We start from the raw sequence: 20,174 nt of genomic DNA, 5'->3' as shown, positions 1-20,174 counted from the left end.
GGGGTAACATTTTGCAAGGCAGTTGTTTCAAAAATATCGCACAACAATCATTAACGAGAAAGACAATGTTTATTGTGCACGAGATACATAATTGCATGAGCTACAGCGAATCCCACGGATTCTTCTCTGCAGTGTAAAGATGTTCATACCGAGCAAAAGGTGGATAAAGAACGTCTGTGGAAATTGATCATCACTAATTCTACCCCAGGTGTGCTACATCATTTTAACCCGGCTCGGCAGTGTAAAGACAGCTTAAGTTAGCCTAATGTTAGACAATGAATGAGTATGTACATAACATTACTTTTATAGCAACCATTTTTTATTCAGTAAATAGTAAGTATTATAGTTGGCGTGGCACAGGTCCCAACTGACTGACGTCACACAGGCGACGCTGGTTGGATCTGGTTGGATCTATGGGAAGTGAGGTCCAAAAACCTACCTGCAATTACCGCTTCTCACCATTGGTACCGCCAAAGAGAACGAAACGGAGATCTTCGAGATTGTAACTTTAACATTCTCCAAAATCATTCTTCACTGCTCTGCAGCTCAGTTCTCAGTTCTGCACTATTAGTTCATATTTATGGAGTGTGTGTTACCGGGACAACAATTCTCAGGGGTTGAACTTAGTTCACCGTCAGGCTTCAAATGAAGAAGGTGCCAATTTCCCTCAACTGAGAACGTGAACAGCGTGAAATCTGTGCATACATTAGTGTATTACTATCCAGCCATACGAAAACCAACAGAGTGTTTCATCTGATGTGCTGATGTGCATCCTCCTCCCTCCTAAAACCAGTACTAGAGGGCAATTGAACAGCTATTGGTGAAAGATTGTTAATTAAAACCTATGAAAGCTCTAGTTGTCAGACTCATGGCCTGTGAGATGCAGCTATGATTATTTTGACAGTTTTACTTAGATTTTGATGGCCCTTTACCCATTAAGTTCTTTTTGTTGTTTTTATCTGGTTTTAATAAAATAATATAACATTTTGGTATGAAAATACAGCAGAGCATTCCAAAACTGGAAGCTAAAATAGCAAATATTTCCACAGCTACTGTGAACTTTCCAGGTGAGCTGACATAAGCTGGTATAAAGGTGATCCAGACTGCACAGAATATGAGCATGCTGAATGTGATTAATTTGGCTTCATTGAAGTTGTCAGGCAGCTTACGAGCCAGAAAAGCTAAAATAAAGCACAATATAGAGAGAAGCCCAATATAACCCAGCACAGCCCAGAACCCAACTGCTGATCCTACATCACATTCCAGAATGATCTTTTCTTTGTAGTGCTTCATGTTCTTGTTGGGGAAAGGAGGGGATATTGTTAACCAAAGCACACAAATAAAGACCTGTATGAGAGTGAAAGCAAGAACACTCATTCTCTGCTGCAGAGGCCCAAACCACTTCATGACATTACTGCCTGGAAGTGTAGCCCTGAAGGCCATTAACACCACTATTGTTTTTCCCAGAACACAAGAGATGCAGAGGACAAAGGTGATCCCAAACGCAGTGTGGCGCAGCATACAGGACCACTCAGAGGGCCGGCCGATGAAGGTAAGAGAGCAAAGGAAACACAGTTTCAATGAAAAGAGCAGCAGGAAACTCAGCTCTGAGTTGTTGGCTTTTACAATGGGGGTGTGTCTGTATCTGAAGAAAATGATCACCACAATACTGGTTGTGCATGTCCCAAGTAAAGAGAGTGCTGCAAGCAATATTCCCATAATTTCCTGATAGGATAAATATTCTGTTTCCTTCAGGATGCATTCATTTCTCCTTTTATTCGACCAGTTTTCAGGATGACACGGCACACACGTGATAGAATCTAACAAGAAAATAATAATATTACAATTACTGCATTATTACAATATCAATGAGAAAGATTTTTTTATTTTTTTTATTTATTTGTATATTAATTTTCTGTGTCATCTGATTGTTGCATCTGCCTCAAGGCATCTCAAAGGTATTTTACAGGAAATTGTCAGCATACCTGTAGTATTGCTGATTTCTCCTTCAGCGCAGGGGACACAGTCATAGCAGCAGACAGGTTTTCCTCTCTGCACAGCCTTCCAGGTGCCTGGGGGACAGCTCTCACTGCACACTGACACAGGCACCTTTAGTCCAGCAGACATACACAGGGTAAATTTAATTCAGGGAATCTCAAAATGAAAGCATTTCATCTTGCTCAAATCAAGGACTTAATTAATGTTCGAATAACATTTTTGATTTTCATATTTAATAAAGATTTGCAATTTTGGGTTCCAAAATCTTGAATGATAGAGCATGAAATATAGAGAACACGGTATATTAGAGTTTAGAACACTGCAATAAGTTTTGCCTTTAATCTTTACAGTTGATTGGTCTCACCTGTTGTGTATTCTGTGCCCACATAATTGATACATTACTCAGGGTTAAGCGTTCTTCCACAGGAAAAGATGTATCATAAAATCCAACTGTGGCAAACTCAATCTCGCCTTTGCTGTTCTGCTGCCAGTTAACCAACTCATATTTTGCAGCTGGATCTCCATTCTCATCAAAATAAACCTCTTCACCCTCCTTTGTTTTGAAATGCACTTTTTTCAAATGCTGTAGAAGCTACACACAAACCAGATGCAAAAACCAATATTGTAAGACAGCAAAAATAAACTTTAGTGAAATGCCTATGCTATAGTTAAAATGAAATGTCAAGTGATACAGCAACATTGAACACAGCAAGACATTTAAATGTGTATTTGAATATGTGCAAAATACCTTCCATGGTTCGGGTAGCACTTTTTTAAAACAAGTCTGTCTGTTTGACAGATGAGCATCATTGTTGCAAGTGAAAATCTCTTGAAATGCATGGGCCACTGCATACACTCCCTTGTAGACATTATTAAAAATTTGCATCAGAGATAAATCAGTGTATGTATTATCTATTTCACTCAAATCTTCTGTACCTGTGCACTCTTTGGCGTTTTCTGAAGTGCTCCCGCTGGGAAATTTGCACCCAAACAGGGTTTCCCAGAACTTTGTGAAAATAACACTGCCAGATGAATTCAGTGGTAGAACATTCAAGAGGAAATCCTGCAAGCCTGTAACCTTTGCTTTTGGAATTGAAAAGCCTATTGCTCCACTGAGGACATGGTGACCCTCCACTTTAGCAATGTAGGAATCAGAGATCCAGGATTCGCTCCCAATCCACTGGTAGCCTGTGACATTGTGGAGGGCTAGTTCATGGAGTAGTACGTCCATGTCCAAGTGAGAGAGGAATGCCACAATCACCTTAGAGCTGGACTGTTTTATAATCTTTACAACTCTCAAAAATTTCTCTTTTGAAAAGGTTCTGAAAATAGGCTCTGAATACTCAATACAGACCCCATGTTGTTTGGCAGCTTTAAGAAAGGCAGCCATGCCATTTATTCCATAGTCATTGTCACTGCATAAAGCTCCGACCCAGGTCCAGCCAAAGTGCTTCACCAGCTGAGCCAGAGCTCTGCTCTGGTAATAATCACTGGGAATGGTTCTGAGAAATGATGGGTGTTTGGTTTTGTCACTGAGACATGCACAGGTAGCAAAGTGACTGATCTGCAAAGAGAGTGGTTCAACAATAATGGGTACCTGAATTAAAGCACTATATTCATCATTATGACAAAAAAACAACTTACAACTGTATTACATTTTGTTACTTATCTTTATTACTGAATATGTTGAATTATAACAGTAGCCTACCAAGGGAATGTGAAAAGGTCCAATGGATGTAGATATGGCGACCGTGGGTGAAGAGGAAGTTTCTCCAATAATTGCCTGAACTGCAGCTGTTTTGGAGCAGGGAGCAGCTGAGGCTGAATCCTGATAGCCATTTGTCAGTGCAAGTCCTGCCATCACTGCAGTTGCAGAGGAGCCACAGGAGTCATAGATCTTGTAGCCAAGAGATATGCCAGGTAGCAAATCTGTACTGTTGTTGATCTCCTCAATGGCAAAGATCATCGCCTGTGCAAACTGGAATGCTCTCAGATTTAAACTAGTTTAGACATGAGACACACAAATTGTGGATTATTTAGTTTCATTTCATTATAAGAAAAGTATGTATCTTAAAATTGTCTTGTAGTTATTTGACCTCCACACAAGTACTATTCATTACTTCATGAATGCTAACTTACTTGGTGCACAGGAGAGGTTGAGGTGCGTGTGTGTAGGAGAGCTCCCTGTCCTTCCAGCTGCTATGGAAGGGTAAAATCCCCCCGATGATGATATCGCCTTCCTTCGACAACTGGGGATATTCAGGCTTCCCATATAGTTTACACAAAGGGTCATCTGCACCTGTTAAAGCAGCCACCAGCAGTAAGAACAAGGTCGGCAACCGTTTTTCTTGATTTTCCTTTATGTACTGCATGTCTCTCCGGATACAGCTGGAGTAAGTGATTTTTCACACACTATCTGGAGTACTGTATAACTGGCTTGCATTTACACAGTATATCTTTTCAAAGCAGCATTCCCCAATGGTAAACTGCAGCACGATTGGGTATCAGATGAAGGAGGTGCCAAATTGGATCCTGTTCTGGGCCATTGCATATATGAATGCAGTAATAATTGTTCTCACTGATTTTGTTTTTTTCCCTACAACCATACATAGACCTAGAATGAAAACATGAACTCCCTGATACAGATGTCTTTCCCGTCTTTTTTTAAGATTTATAAATTATCTCATATTATTTTGCTGTTATGTTATTTCTGTTACTTTAAGGCGTTTGTGATTTTAAGAGAGTGTCCAGAATATGGCTTTGTTTTTTAGATATTATTTTAATTTAATTAATGCATTACCAGCTTAGTTCCACTAAATTATTCACTTTACTGCAATGTACAGTATTGCTAATAAGTTGTAGTGTATTGTAGTTGGCAATTTACACTTTTGTAGATTTCTGTATATTAAAGGTTTCCTGCAGATAACCGTGAACCTTTATTTATTTATTTTTTTGTGATTCAAATATTTATTGGTTTTAAGAGGCTTGGTACAGGACAGTGTATTGCTCTCACATCATTTTGGGGTCATTTCATATGAGGAGGCATTATCAAGACACAAGCTGATCTATGGTAATACAGCATATAACCATAGTATAGCATAGGTGAAGAGGGAAGACAATAAAGAAACAATAAAAAGAACTGAAAAATATATACCTTATTAACTGGGCTGATTTTGGAGTTTGATGTGAAGCCAGAAGAAGTACCCTGGCGACAGAATTTCATGCTTACCTTGCAGCACATTAATCATAGAGTCATACGATGCTGTTTAACTATTGTATTAACCCATTCCTTAACATGTGGAGCTTTCCAATGTCTTAGTATAATTCTGGCAGCTGTCACAGTACCCACAGTAATGACTGAGAATGCTCCTTTTGATATACCTGGGAGTTGACTTTTCTCCCCTATAAGGATAACTGAGGTTACAATGGTATTGTTGATTCATACCATCCACTAAATACTTCTAAATCCTTAACGCAGAATGCCCTAACTAGAGTGAACTCGCATATACAGTGTAAAAATGAACCAGTATCCTTGTGACACTTTCACCATAATTTGTTACTTATCAGACCTATTCTTTCAAGTAGTTTCAGTGTAAAATCTTAAATTTACCTTTAGCTTTGGTTATGTATTTACCATTTTTTGTTATTTGTTTTGATCAATTACTTCCCCCTGATGATTCTTTCATAATATTTTAACATTTTTATGATCATTATTTGCAGTCTGGTTGATTTTTAGAATACTGAGGCATGTAGTGAGTAATATAGTGAGCAAATTATTGTGCTTACATAGTTACGCACGCTTAGCCTTGTATCCAATAAAACGGTTGATATGTACGAATGACATCCAAACCAGAAACTAAGTATTGCCGTCTATGCAGCTCAATGGTAATGACACCGGCAACCAAGCAAGGAAACTCCCGTATACCCTGAGCAATTGGCCGCGTGAGGAACGAGACGCCTCAGAGGCTATGCGATTAGCGTTGGTCCAAGAAGTTCCATGGACAGCCACGCACCAAAATCTACAGATCCTACAGCTCCTGTAATCTCTATGAAGCAAGCAGTCTGCGACAACGATCAAGCGGCCTGAATTGGAACTAACGAAAAGGGTGGTCACTTTACCATTTCCACACAACTCCTATGGATTTCACACTGGAAACCAGAACACATTCCGGGTAACAGAACCACTCCAAAGGACTCAAGTGATGCTGTAACTCTGGGCATATAGCATAATTTGGCAACAGTCTGAATGTAGAAACTTAATGACTGAATGAACATAACTGTAATGATTAATGTGTTTAATGGTTATTATAAATTGTTTTGTCGTTTTCCATTGGTTAGCCCATAGCCATCCACCGCGCTGTGTTAGTTTGAATATAGTTTTAATATACATCACGCATAGAAAAGTTCTTACAAGTGATCTGTCTTAAATACTAACTGGTCATAACATGGCATTCTGTTCTCGACGCACACCTATAACCATATGATTATCTTTCATCTGTTTGGCACACTTCATGCACCGTTGCTTCAGCTAGTTTCAAACATCCCTCCATTTTCCTTTGTTCTCCCTGAATGCATGTCCGCGGTGCATGCTCACCACTGTGCGCAACCTCACACGAGAACATACAAGAGCCCTCTCATTCTTGGGCGTGCCCAGTGCTAACACACGCACGCACACACACAAAACGCATGCACATGCAAACATAGGCATGCACTCACACATAGTTTGTTGTACATTGTAGTAGTAAATTGTGCTTTGCCTACTTTGTGTTCAATAAACTATTTCAAAGGTTGTCTGTATTGATATTACTCTTGTCTTGACACTTACATTACATTGCAGGCGTTTAGCAGACTCTCTTATCCAGAACGACTTACATAACTTTTTCAAATAGCATTTACATTGCATCCATTCAAACAGCTGGATTTATACTGAAGCAGTGCAGGTTGAGGTTGCTTAACTAGCAAGCTACCCGGATAGCCAGCGACTCCAGGCAGGATCTGTGCCAGCACTGGCCCAGCAGTGCAGACTTTGTTTAGCTACAAAGTGTGACATTTCCACGATATGAATCTAACCAAATTGAACAGCTAGCTACTAACTTTCAAGATGATAAAGCCAGCTACCGAGCCTTGTTAGCTACTTTCATAGCTAAGAAAGTTACACACAGGGCTACTAAAGCTGGCCTGACGCAAGACAATATCTGTAGCGATTTCACAGTCTTAGGAGTCATAGTATTATCTTTCCAGTCTTACCTCAGTCAGTGCGTGTCCCCGTCATTACTCACAATTTGCGTGAGATTGTAAGACTGCTCCGACTGAGTTTGAGATGGTCTTTTCCCCTATCTTTACCGTTCCAACAAAATCAAACAGGTTTAATATTTATCGTAAGTCTTTAGTTTTGGCTCAAAAGTTCTGTGATGATCAATGACGTGATTTATAATTTTACACTGTGAACAGCCAATAGGTGCGCTGTCTTTAGCCTGGTCCAGATGGGATTAGTATTGCACGACAATGTCGGTAATGTACCTACATTTATCATTGCACATCAATATAAACATCCACAAGAATAGTTGGAATTAGCATGAAATATTGACACATTGGTCCATACGGTAATAGGTTTATCAGAGGACCTCGCAGGTCACTGAAAAACAATAGGTTTTTTCAGCCGGAATTATTACCTGCCTAGTAAAAATCACTGACATGGTCTTTCCGGACATGAATTACGATGGTAAAAATGGAAGTATCTGACTGATTCTGTTGGAATCTTATAATGTGTGAAGCTGCATAATTCCTAGTCTTTTCAGAATATTGTGCACCTCTGGGACTAAAAACCCATGATTTAGGACAGATTGTTTTTGAAGTGAGTTTGTCAGACTTTAGTTATCTAGAAATCGTCTAGTGTATGGGAGGCATAAATTAACTAACGTACCAGTAACTTGTACATACGTATGCGTAAAACAATGTGGCAAAGTACACAATCATGTGATGGCCTTGTGTCAACAAGGGATCGACACATCCAAATGACACCAGAAACAGAATGACACAGGTTTTGCTGGCCTACCGTTTTTACTGTTACACCGACATCTTCCCGCTGATTCCTGCGCTTCACATTTACATAAGTAAACGTGATCATGCTTGCTTCCCTGTGCAGACCCTCCTTTCCACCTTCGCAGCAAGTGCAATATGTTTAGTTATGTCTCTTGCCATTAGTGGTAATTTTACTTGTTGTTAATGAATATCTAAGGGAAGCATTGTAGAAAAACCAGTGAAGTGAGACTCAGCCAACACTTGCTTCAGAGTGAGAGTACAGCAGCAGCAGAGTAGCTGGCTATTTCAAGTTTGTATGGACCCAAGGCGGAATGGCAGCCCTTGGTTGATACTGTGGTATACAATTAACGTTTTCCATAATGAATGGTGTAGTCAATAATGATGGCACTTTACCAAAGAGCATAAAGGAAATGCATTTGTCTATGTCAAATAGTATCAGTTGTTTTGGATATAATGTTTAAAATCAGCTAGCTAGAGATTAGGCTGGTGAGCTAACTTTAGTCACTGTCCATATACTAATCTAACTTGAATTAGTTAGTTTGTTTAAGAAACAGTTTTCATGATTAATGAATTGATTAAAAATTTAGGGTGAAAACAAGATCTTTGGTTTTTAACGTTATCGAAATAAAACATCAGGCTGGAGAGATGGACGAAGTGGAAGGCCTACGGATATTATTAATGTGCAGAATAATTTTTTATGTTGATCCTTCTAAATTATCTGACTTAACGTTAGCCAACGTTTAGTTTAAGACTCCTTGTCGCACCAATGCAATACCCAGACCCCCCCTAGAGGGATGTACTTCTCAGCGTTTTCAGTTTTTTCTAACTCCATATGGCTTGTCGGCATAGAAGTCTGATTAGTTTAGCAACACCAGACTATTATTGTAGCAACACAGCTGAGATTCATAGTGCAATTTAAAGTGAGTTTCTAAGCAAAATGAGAGTGAAGTTATTAAACATTAAATACTATTACTAATTTTTCAACACTTGCAACATGCTCAACCCCAGGGAATTTTAAATTGGCACATACACCTGGGTTGCATTATGGATCAGTCCAGGACTTACACGTGTTTATTTTCACTGTAGTTGGCTGAGGCTGGGAAAGCAGTAAACCAAGTGAGAGTAAGCAAGAACAAGAAATACAAAACAAAAGTTACTGAAAGGTTCAGGTTTTGTTTATTTTGCCTTTTTATTTCTTAATTTCTACCTGGAACTCTTGAGGGCAAAAGAAGGGCGTGTCTTTATGTTGTTTAAATCTCGAATAATGAAATACCGGAATGCCCACAGCTCCCAGTGTTCAGCTCTTTTGTTCCTCCCAGAGGTGTTACACAGCCTGTGGCACCCTGTTTACAATATTGTTGGAGCCTCAAAGCATAATCTTATGTGAATAATAATCTAATATAAAATATTATTTATTTAACTTTTAAACATACTAGTTTTTGGTATTTCTCCACGTTGCTAGGTCTTATGAAGGGTAAATGGAAACGCTGAATGCCAGTTGACTATTAAAAGGAGCAACAAGCCTGTGGTTTTATGGGGGTTTCCTATAGAATCAGAAAAAAAGGGTTTGGGCACATTTGAGTCTTACCATTCACTGATAATGTCATTCAGTTTAATTACATTTTCAAAATCAAAGCAATGGCCAGACAATAGGGGTGTGTGATATCCTTTGTGAAATTTATCATCTGTAGTTAGATATATAAAATCATGGTTGTTCTTGAAAAGACAGTAGATAATGCACGTCCACAATATGCAGGCCAGGGGCAGGTGTGGGCCAGCGTATGTGGTCCTGAGCTTGCAGAAGTGGAAGCCCTCAGTAGGGCCTGTAGGAAAACAAACAGTGAATGTTTCACTGTGCTGTGCTGTGGGACAACATAAAATGCATTCAAACTGTGTTAATGAGTCATGGATTTATTTACAGACATGGTCATTATTGAAGTGTAGGCTTCCATCAACTTAAATACATTCTTGTTCATGTTTAATACGAAGTGTAACATCACAAGTACTTCATCTTGTATAACAAAATTATTTTTATTTCAAAACATTTTATGCTGGTCATATTATTTTCAGAATATTGTATTGTGAAGAGAGTAGTACAATCAAATTATAGACATAATAACTTTACATCACCAATGACACATGTTCCACCGGTGGTGTAATCACCAAAGCTTTCCTACACTGTTTTAAATATCACCCTGCATTACAGTAAATGCATCTGAAAACGTTAAGTAAATTTCTTGCTTTCAGTACTGCTCGTAGAATAAAAAGCATGTAGGTGCTCCATTAATTTAAGAAAAATTAATTACTTTATCGCACAGAGAATGTTTAGAGAGCCTTTGATGGTGGCTTCCCCATCATGTTTTTCTTTGTGTTCTGCTCTGGCCTAAATAAAATAACATAGCATTTAGGGGCAAAAATACAAAATAGTAGCCCAAAACTAGAAGCTAAAATGGCAAATATTTCCACAGCTACAGTGAACTTTCCAGGTGAGCTGACATACGCTGGTATAAAGGTGATCCAGACTGCACAGAATATGAGCATGCTGAATGTGATGAATTTGGCTTCATTGAAGTTGTCAGGCAGCTTACGAGCCAGAAAAGCTAAAATAAAGCATAATACAGAGAGGAGCCCAATATAACCCAACACAGCCCAGAACCCCACTGCTGATCCTACATCACATTCTAGAATGATCTTTTCTTTGTAGTGCTTCATGTTCTTGTTGGGGAATGGAGGGGATATTGTCAACCAAAGCACACAAATAAGGACCTGTATGAGAGTGAAAGCAAGAACACTCAGTCTCTGCTGCAGAGGCCCAAACCACTTCATGACATTACTGCCTGGAAGTGTAGCCCTGAAGGCCATTAACACCACTATTGTTTTCCCCAGAACGCATGAGATGCAGAGTACAAAAGTGATCCCAAACGCAGTGTGGCGCAGCATACAGGACCACTCAGAGGGCCGGCCGATGAAGGTAAGAGAGCAAAGGAAACACAGTTTCAATGAAAAGAGCAGCAGGAAACTCAGCTCTGAGTTGTTGGCTTTCACAATGGGGGTCTGTCTGTACATAAAGAACAGCACAGCCACAAGTATAGTTACACATGTTCCAAATAATGAAAAAATTACAAGCATTATTCCCATAATTTCTTCAAAAGAAAGGAATTCAACTATTTTAAATATACATCTGTCTCTTTTTTCATTTGACCAATATTCCAAATCACAAGGAATGCAGTCATTAGAATCTGAAAGAAAATTCAAATATCATTAGATTATTATTTTTTCTATTGTTCACACTATAAGTCATTTTTATTGTGTATCCTTAATAATATATAAATGAGATTGACACATTAAAATTATCATATATAAGATATGCTACCTGTAACATTGCTGATTTCTCCCTCAGCACAGGGCACACAGTCATAGCAGCAGACAGGCCTTCCTCTCTGCATGGCCTTCCGGGTGCCTAGGGGACAGCTCTCACTGCACACTGACCTGGGTTTCTGAGTGAAAGAAAATAGTGCCAGCAACTGAATCTGTCATAATAAAACAAAATCACGTACATAAAACTAGAGCATTGACCTAGATATTTTTTATTGGTACCTTTTAAATGGAAATAAACATTTTCAAATTACAATCATTTAGCTTTCATCATGTTTGATTTGTTCAAAACGCTGCACATTTCCCTGGTTAGATTACATTTCCTGCAAATACATTTTAGTCGGAAAAGGTGTTTGTCTGCATTACACTACCTGGAGTTGTCCCTCAGCCCAAACCATGTTGCCCTGGTTCATGATAAATCTCCTATCAGGTGGTAAGGAAGCATCATAGAGGCCCACTGTCTTAAACTGCAAAGTCCCTTTTTCAGCAAGCTGCCAGTTCACTAACTCATATCTTGCAACCGGGTCTCCATTTGCATCAAAGGAGACCTGCTCACCAGTTTTTGCTGTGAAGTTTATGTTTCTCAGATATTTTAGCACCTGTTCAGAAAGATGACATGGTTCATTTATGCAGGTTAGACAATGAAGTTGTGTCCACTGTTACAAACAAACAATTACAAAGTGATTCCAAAGTGACTTTACCTGCTCTGGTGCAAAGTGTTGTCCATAGCTGCTGTTCGTAGAGGAATAAATGCTTGAATGGCCATTGAATAGGAGGTGTAAAGAATGGGCAACAGCATAAACTGCTGTATATACTTTGTTGGTGATTCTTAGCTCTGTTATATCAGTGTATTCATTTTTCACTTCATTTAAGCTCTCAGATCCTATGCAAAGAGTTTTGCCTGCTGAATTATTGCTTTTCTCAAAAGAACATGTAAAGGCTGTTTCCCAGAACTCCTTCAATAGATCATTGCCTGGAGCCTGAAATGGGTGAACACTGATCAAAAACTCTTTCAGGCCCTCCAGTTTTGCTTTACCAATAGCAAACCCAATGGATCCTGTCAGAAACCCGTAGTCCTGATTGTCTGCCAGTCTGCTAGCCGTGATCCACGACTCACTGCCCACCCACTGGAACCCTGTTACATTCTGCAGGGCCATCTCCTGGAACAAAGGGATGATGTCCCCTAGAGCCAGAAAGGCTACTATGACTCTTGCAGTACCCTTCTTTATCACTTCAACAGACTGGAGGATTTTCTCTCTGGGGTATGTTCTGTAGACAGCCTCGGAATACTCAATGCAGATCCCTTCCTGCTGAGCGGCTTCTATAAATGTGGCCATCCCATTATTGCCATAGTCACTGTCACTTCTCACTGCTCCTACCCAGGTCCAGCCAAAGTACTTCACCAGCTGAGCCAGTGCTCTGCTCTGGTAATAGTCACTGGGAATGGTTCTGAAAAATGTGGGGAATCTATTCCTATTGCTCAGACATGCACATGTTGCAAAATGACTGATCTGTGTTGTAAGATTTGGAGAAAGAAAAAAATATAAAGATTTGCCACAATATACAAACCAGGCCTACTTGCTAATAAAGCTTTTCAACTTCTGTATACCTAAAATGGCTTTCATTATCCAGTCTGAAATAGACATGACAAAATAAAGAAGTATTACTCACCAAAGGAATGTGAAAAAGTCCAACTGCAGATGATAGAGCAATTGTGGGAGAGGATCCAGACTCTCCAATGATGGCCTGCACTGCTGCTGGTGTAGAACATGATGTGTCGGTCAGTGTTTCCTCATAACCGTTCATCAGAGCCATGGCTGACCGTATAGCCAAAGGTATAGAACCACAGGCATCATATATCTTATAGCCTAGAGATAAACCAGGGAGCAGGTCTGTCCGGTTGTTTATTTCCTTAATGGCGAAGATCATGGTCTGAGCAAACTGAAATTCTCTGTAGTTCAAACTTAGGAATAATAACATGGTAAACATCAAAATTATAAAATTTTAAACAAGCAGCCAGACAAAATGAAATATTTATGCTTTTAACACCAGTAAATACCTGAAATATCCATTTTAATATGCAGAGGTAAACACAATTATATACTATGTAAGTTCTGTTTGTTAGGGCTTTTGAATTTTTTACATTGACATCTTATACAACATATTTTTGAAATGTTATGATTTTCTTTTTCTTGGAAAACAAACCTGATGCACGACGGAGAGTGAGGTTTGGAGGTGAATGAATGTATCGTCTCCCTTGTGGTTCTGTGGATGGAGAATACCCCTCCAATGATGACATCTCCCTCCTCAGAGAGCTGTGGTAGAGCTGCTTGACCATGCCGCCTGCATGCTGGCCCCATCATCACTGCATTGGTGCGCATCAACAGCAGCAATGTTGTCCACTGTGCCATCCTGGTGCACATCAGGGCTGCCGGCACTGAGCTGATGAATGGAAGAAACTGTTTTTATACTGTGCAGGATGTCTCTGAAGAAATGCAGTCTCTCCCAAGGCACTCCAGTCAACCAAGTATCTCAACGTTCTGAGTTTCTTAGTATATCTGACTATACGTCTGGGCCATTAGAAGGGGGGTACATTTTCATAGCAGAACATGCTGCCTGAGTGACACATTTTCAAAACTGCTGAAACAGGCTAAATGAAACGCAACTGGTGTCAGCCTAGTTTTTTATATTTTTATATAAGTGTACTGGATCATTGACAAAAATGGCTCTTCTCCAGTAAAAAAGAAAGCGACTAAATCTATGATGGACCAGTATTTTTATATTGCTTTTATGGAACACTTGTATGAATGTGTTTTGTCCTCATGCTTTAACCTTTTTATTTTTTGAATAGGAAATTGTTTCTGCACACATTAGTAGAATAATCATAAGTAGAATTTCTCCATGCAAAAGAGTGCTATATATTCCAATGAGATGTACGAACAAGCCTTCAAATCCAACACACACACACATTCTCTCTGGCCATATTCACCATGAGTCAGTGACCTGCAGCAGCAGCTGGGTCTCCTGAGTATGGCTACCTGCAGATCCATCCATTAGTCCTCCGCATCCGCATTCTGCTGTTACACTGCACAGATGGACGGCTATAACTAAAGCAAATGCTTAATATACTGTATTTAATATTACTATTTAAAATAATGGTAATATTGACATATTTATATCAGGAAAATTGTAATTTTAAGTGATTGTCAGCAGAGAACCCAGCGTCAGGCAATCAGGGTCTTGCTCCCCCACCTCCTTCCCGCTCAAATGCATTCATCCCTCAAAGTGACATGATTGTGTGATGCTATTTTTTCCTCTATAATACATATTTTGCAAATAAAAAGCCTATAAAACCAGTGTCACATTTTGCGGTTTGCTTCTGGCCGGATTGGTGGTGATGTAACGTCAGTTCTCCTCCACAACAAAATGGTCAGAATGCTATGTGATGCTTGTGATAGACAGACACACAAATTTACCCCAACAGAGATCATAGCGAGCTACACAAATTTAGGTACTAGCCAGCGACCTAGCTAGCTTTGTTTCAGCTCTTTCATTTAGATGCAAATAATCAAATTTCAATCAAACTTATGACATACCACATCACATGCAATACACGAATACAATCAAACAATGCACTTGATCTTTGTGTTTTATGTTATTTAGGTTTAATTCTGTTATGTCAGTCTGTCAGGTTAGCTAAAAGTGCCAGCACCATACCCCCACTCACGCCTGTTAGGCCTTCTTGTTATTGTAAAATACAAAATGTGTGTGGTGTCTGAATTTTAAAAAAGTAGCTAGTTGGCATGCTGTGTTGTTGTCTATCCTATTTCTGTTGATTTCTGTTAGTAGTGGAGCCCCGGCTACTAGGGTATCGGTAGCTAACTTATTGTTACTATGTTCATGTTTATCCCAGCAGCACTGCCATCTACTGTCAGTAGAGTGTAGTGCTGACTACTCAGTAATTTCTATATGCGTACTATGCTGCCGGCATGATTCTGCTGTTTGTAAAATGTATAGTATTGGTAGTGCTGCCTATCAGCACAAGATACTGACGCAGTTGTCTTGAGTGGCATAGTATCAATAACACAATGGGAAGCACATTTAATTCTGAGTGAGTTCTCCCAGTACAGAAACATTTAGTGAAAAATAGATGGCTGGCTTTTCTATTTTATTCTGCAATAAATTTTAAAAAAAACATTACATTTCTGTGACCAGAGAGACAGCTACATAGTTGAAAATGTACGTCATCAATGCAAGAACGACAGAAATCTGGGACTGAAAAAGGTACAATTTTAAAATTTTCATGATGTTTTACCCATCATATTTCTTTTGGTGTTTTTCTCTGGTTTTAGTAAAATAATGTAACATTTTGGGACAAAAATACAGAAAAGCATTCCATAGCTGGAAGCTAAAATAGCAAATATCTCCACAGCTACAGTGAACTTTCCAGGTGAACTGACATAAGCTGGTATAAAGGTGATCCAGACTGCACAGAATATGAGCATGCTGAATGTGATGAATTTGGCTTCATTGAAGTTATCAGGCAGCTTACGAGCCAGAAAAGCTAAAACAAAGCACAATATAGAGAGGAGCCCAATATAACCCAGCACAGCCCAGAACCCCACTGCTGACCCAACATCACATTCTAGAATGATCTTTTCTTTGTAGTGCTTCATGTTCTTGTTGGGGAATGGAGGGGATATTGTTAACCAAAGCACACAAATAAGGACCTGTATGAGAGTGAAAGCAAGAACACTCAGTCTCTGCTGCAGAGGCCCAAACCACTTCATCACATTACTGCCTGGAAGTGTAGCCCTGAATGCCATTAACACCACTATTGTTTTTCCCAGAACACACGAGATGCAGAGGACAAAGGTGATCCCAAACGCAGTGTGGCGCAGCATACAGGACCACTCAGAGGGCCGACCGATGAAGGTAAGAGAGCAAAGGAAACACAGTTTCAATGAAAAGAGCAGCAGGAAACTCAGTTCTGAATTGTTGGCTTTCACAATGGGAGTGTCTTTATATACAAAGAATATTAGTGCTATTGTGATTGTAAGGCAGCCTCCAATTACAGAAAATGCCACTAACAGTATCCCCATCAGTTCATCAAAGGTCAAGAATTCAATACTTTTTAAATCGCAATTATTTCTTTCTTCATTGGACTTGTACTCCGGTGGGCATGGGACACACGTCAGCGCATCTGTAAAAGATAAGGATATTTTTATTTGATTATTTTTTCTGCTAATTATTTTACATTTTACGATGCCTTAAGTAAAGCTTAAAGTGATACAAATTTTAGTCTACATTAAATTAATGGTATTGTTGCTCCTTGGAAACAAGGTCTGTATTGGTATATAATAAGATATGCCAAAACTCAATTGTGATGTTGCTGAATTCTCCATCTGCACATGGAATACAGTCAAAGCAGCAGATAGGTTTCCCTTTCATGAAAGCCCTGCGTGTCCCAGGAAGGCAGCTCTCACTGCAGATTGACCTCGGCACCTACAAAACAGTCATACTTAGTTGCAATTAACCACATGCACAGCCAAGGCCAGGAAACCATTGGTCGGCCTCAGCAACTACATGTTCTCATACTTAAACAATCACATACACACGTCACTACATGTTCATATACTCAACCTATCACTTGCTCACATAACTAACGGAGCGCCTTTTTAAACCGACAGTCAGACCTCTCAGGTGCTTCTCGTTGCCTGCACTGCTTTATGTTGACGTCAGAACGCATCAATCGTTTCCCATGGTCTGATTTTACAAAACTGTTTGATCTGAATACAGAAACATCAGCTTACCTCTTGCTGACCGCCTGCCCAGACAGCTTGAACATCATCCTTCATCACAAACTGCTGCCCCTCTGGCAGAGATGCATCATATAGCCCTATGATCTCGAACACAATGGCACCATGGGAATTGAGTTGCCAGTTTACCAAAGAGTATCTTGCTGCAGGGTCCCCCTGTTTATCAAAGTGAATCATCTCACCATGTTTAGTGGTGAAGTTTACCTGGGTCAAATAGTGAAGCACCTAGAGGGGAAAAATTAATCACAAGTTAGCAGTGATTCACTTTTCTTTGATATGCATATGTATATAGATACCTACACAGCACATACAAAAACAGAATCTCTGCAGTACAACCTGCCACGGTTCTATTCTGGTTTTGTCTGCGCAGGTTTTGTTCATGAAAGGTCCATGTCCATCTTTACACATGATGAGATTGTGCAGTGAATGGGCCACAGCATACACAGCCTTATATACATTGTTTAGCAAGCTGGTGTCTGATACATCCATGTAGCGGCTGTGCTTTCCATACAAAGACTCTGATCCCGTGCAAGCTTTCATTGTGACATCCTTGCGAGGTATTAGAATGCAGCTGAAAACACCCTCCCAGAGCTCTACCAAGCCCATGTTCCCAGGCCTGGTCGATGGGCGGGTGCTCATGATAAACTCCTTCAGTCCTGGTATTTGGATGTTAGGGACGGCAAAGCCAATGGCCCCTCCCACAACTGCATAGCTCACCTGGGAGGCAATGTACCGGTATGTGATCCAGCCTTCACTGCCCACCCATTGAAAACCTGTCACATTCTGCAGGAACAGTTCTTTGATGAGCATGTCCAAATCATTACCATCTGCAAAAGCAACAATCACTTTAGAAGATGATTTTTTAATAATCTCCACAACTTCAAGAAATTTCTGTCTAGAGTCAGTCCTGTAGATGGGCACCGAGTACTCTATGCAGACCCCCTCATCCTTGGCTGCTTTTAAAAACGTAGCCATTCCATTGTTGCCATAGTCATTGTTGGTTCTGATGGCACCAACCCAGCTCCAGCCGAAGTGCTTGACCAGTTTTGCCAAGGCTCTGCTTTGATAGTAGTCACTAGGAATGGTCCTGAAGAAAGTTGGGTACTCCTGTCTGTTACTGAGACATGCACATGTGGCTGAATGACTGAGCTGTAAAAAATAACATAAGCAAGTTTTTACTTTTTTTGAACATGATGCAGAAAGTGTGTTCTGTAAAGAGCAAAATTCTAGAACACCCATCCGATTCAGATACTCACAAGCACTCAGACACATGTGCACTGTTTCTGACACAGACACAAACACACAACCTCACGGACAGTCTGCCTCCATCACACACTGTGCATATACAGACATGTCCACCGTATGTTCTCACACACAAAGACTATAATTTATATTTTGTACATTTGAAAAAAAAAAATTGCTCGATAGGTTGAACTTTCACTGTTTAGATTTCCAGAAAGGTCACTAACCACAGGTATGTGGAATGGTCCCACTGTTCTTGCGATCCCAATGGTTGAAGTTGATGTTGTCTCTCCTATTACTGCATGGACTGTTGATAATTGGAGGCAGGTTTTTGTGCCTTCCTCATGCTCATTCATTAGAGCCAGGGATGCCCTTACAGAGAGAGGAACACTTGGACAAGAGTCATATATCCTGTAGCCCAAAGAAATTCCTGGGAGAATCTTAGAGTTGTTGTTTATTTCATCAATGGCAAAGATCATAGTTTGAGCATACTGCAGTTCTCCTGGATCCAGCCTGTCAGAAGAAATGGACTGGTGTTTTCAGTTTTTTGAGTATTTATAATTAGTGTAAAATGATGATGGATGATGAAAAAGGAACCAACAAAGTACTGTTTTATCTCTCTCTGAAGGAAAACCAAAAGCACAGTACAGAAGAGTACATGTAAATGTAATTAAATATACACTTTAACAACCAAAACAAATACAACAAATAGATACTTGTTCCCTAAATACAATTTCTAAATATATAGATCTTTATTCTATATTATGATCCAAAAAACATTTCATCCATATGTCAAGTTCGCTGTGATGAAAAATATTTTAAGATACCATATACTGTATTTTATTTAAAATAAGATCATGCCATCTGGTGTTTCCTCCACATGAGAAGCCAATAACATAAATGGTAAGGCCACATTTGTTTCCACCTTGCTTAAATGCATGCAGAAATACAGGCTAATTACTGCAATAATAAATAGTAATTATATTATATGTTCTGCAGTTGCAGCAGAACTGATATTATTTTCATTTTAGCTTACCCCTGACATTGAATACTTCCAGGGTTGACTTGAAGTGTTGGATCCACACTTACTGGATTTTGATGAAATGAAAAAATGCCTCCAATTGTGATGTTGCCTTCTTTTGAAAACTGAGAGAATTCTTCAGCCCCATATGGTCGACAGACAGGTTTTCCAAGGCCAGCAAACAAGACAAGTAACACAATGTCTGTGAGCAGCAGCATCTCTGATAATGTATGTGTCTTAACCTGGCAGTGTCCAGTGTTCCTGCAGCATTGTCAAAGTCACTTATATAGGACTGTGCTGATAACCTACGTGAGGAGCCTGATGTAGGGAGTGTCTGAGTCTCCCAGTGGGGAGACGAATGTTCTGCTTGCATGTAGCTATGAGCTACGACACAGCCCCTATCACTTATGGCACAACCTTGCTAACTGTTAGTGGATATGAGATTCAGTCTCACCTGTTCCCTCTTTGTTTCTCTGGAGGACTGCACCTGTCTTTCCTGAAAATTTTGTTTGTGTTTCTGATTATTCCTGTTATTTTTGACCAACACAAATTTGATATATGGTGTAGTTTTGGTGCTTCCTTTTTTAAATAGTCATTTGTTAGAGAAAATAATACCTTGTGAATGATAGATAAAAGCTAAATAGTTTCCTAATTGTTATTTGATCAGATTAATTGGA

At 39.6% G+C, this 20,174-nt stretch overlaps 4 protein-coding genes across 4 annotated transcripts; all 4 read right to left on the bottom strand.

The window, feature by feature from the left end:
* Positions 1 to 222: 222 nt before the first annotated feature.
* On the bottom strand, positions 223 to 4,605 carry LOC135236241 (extracellular calcium-sensing receptor-like). Its single transcript, XM_064302497.1, has 6 exons — positions 4,138 to 4,605; positions 3,707 to 3,998; positions 2,747 to 3,562; positions 2,363 to 2,590; positions 1,986 to 2,109; positions 223 to 1,820 (listed from the first exon to the last, which is right to left on the bottom strand). Exons 1-6 carry the CDS (start codon positions 4,368 to 4,370, stop codon positions 907 to 909), a joined length of 2,607 nt encoding a protein of 868 aa, XP_064158567.1. The 5' UTR covers positions 4,371 to 4,605; the 3' UTR covers positions 223 to 906.
* A 4,557-nt stretch (positions 4,606 to 9,162) lies between these two features.
* On the bottom strand, positions 9,163 to 14,178 carry LOC135236498 (extracellular calcium-sensing receptor-like). The gene is made up of 6 exons (XM_064302925.1): positions 13,621 to 14,178; positions 13,087 to 13,378; positions 12,117 to 12,926; positions 11,787 to 12,014; positions 11,414 to 11,537; positions 9,163 to 11,279 (listed from the first exon to the last, which is right to left on the bottom strand). Exons 1-6 carry the CDS (start codon positions 13,836 to 13,838, stop codon positions 10,366 to 10,368), a joined length of 2,586 nt encoding a protein of 861 aa, XP_064158995.1. The 5' UTR covers positions 13,839 to 14,178; the 3' UTR covers positions 9,163 to 10,365.
* Positions 14,179 to 14,572: 394 nt separating this feature from the next.
* Positions 14,573 to 16,701, bottom strand: LOC135236499 (vomeronasal type-2 receptor 26-like). Its single transcript, XM_064302926.1, has one exon. It carries the CDS (start codon positions 16,515 to 16,517, stop codon positions 15,717 to 15,719), a length of 801 nt encoding a protein of 266 aa, XP_064158996.1. The 5' UTR covers positions 16,518 to 16,701; the 3' UTR covers positions 14,573 to 15,716.
* Positions 16,702 to 16,997: 296 nt separating this feature from the next.
* LOC135236777 (extracellular calcium-sensing receptor-like) lies at positions 16,998 to 20,018 on the bottom strand. Its single transcript, XM_064303308.1, has 5 exons — positions 19,513 to 20,018; positions 18,704 to 18,989; positions 17,571 to 18,383; positions 17,229 to 17,459; positions 16,998 to 17,012 (listed from the first exon to the last, which is right to left on the bottom strand). The coding sequence occupies exons 1-5, from the start codon at positions 19,713 to 19,715 to the stop codon at positions 16,998 to 17,000; spliced, it is 1,548 nt and encodes a 515-aa protein (XP_064159378.1). The 5' UTR covers positions 19,716 to 20,018.
* Positions 20,019 to 20,174: the final 156 nt, after the last annotated feature.

This window comes from Anguilla rostrata, chromosome 12 (assembly GCF_018555375.3).
Source record: "Anguilla rostrata isolate EN2019 chromosome 12, ASM1855537v3, whole genome shotgun sequence".
NCBI classification, from domain to species: domain Eukaryota; kingdom Metazoa; phylum Chordata; class Actinopteri; order Anguilliformes; family Anguillidae; genus Anguilla; species Anguilla rostrata.
The sequence above is the reverse complement of the archived record's forward strand: the minus strand, read 5'-3'. Positions and strand labels throughout refer to the sequence as shown.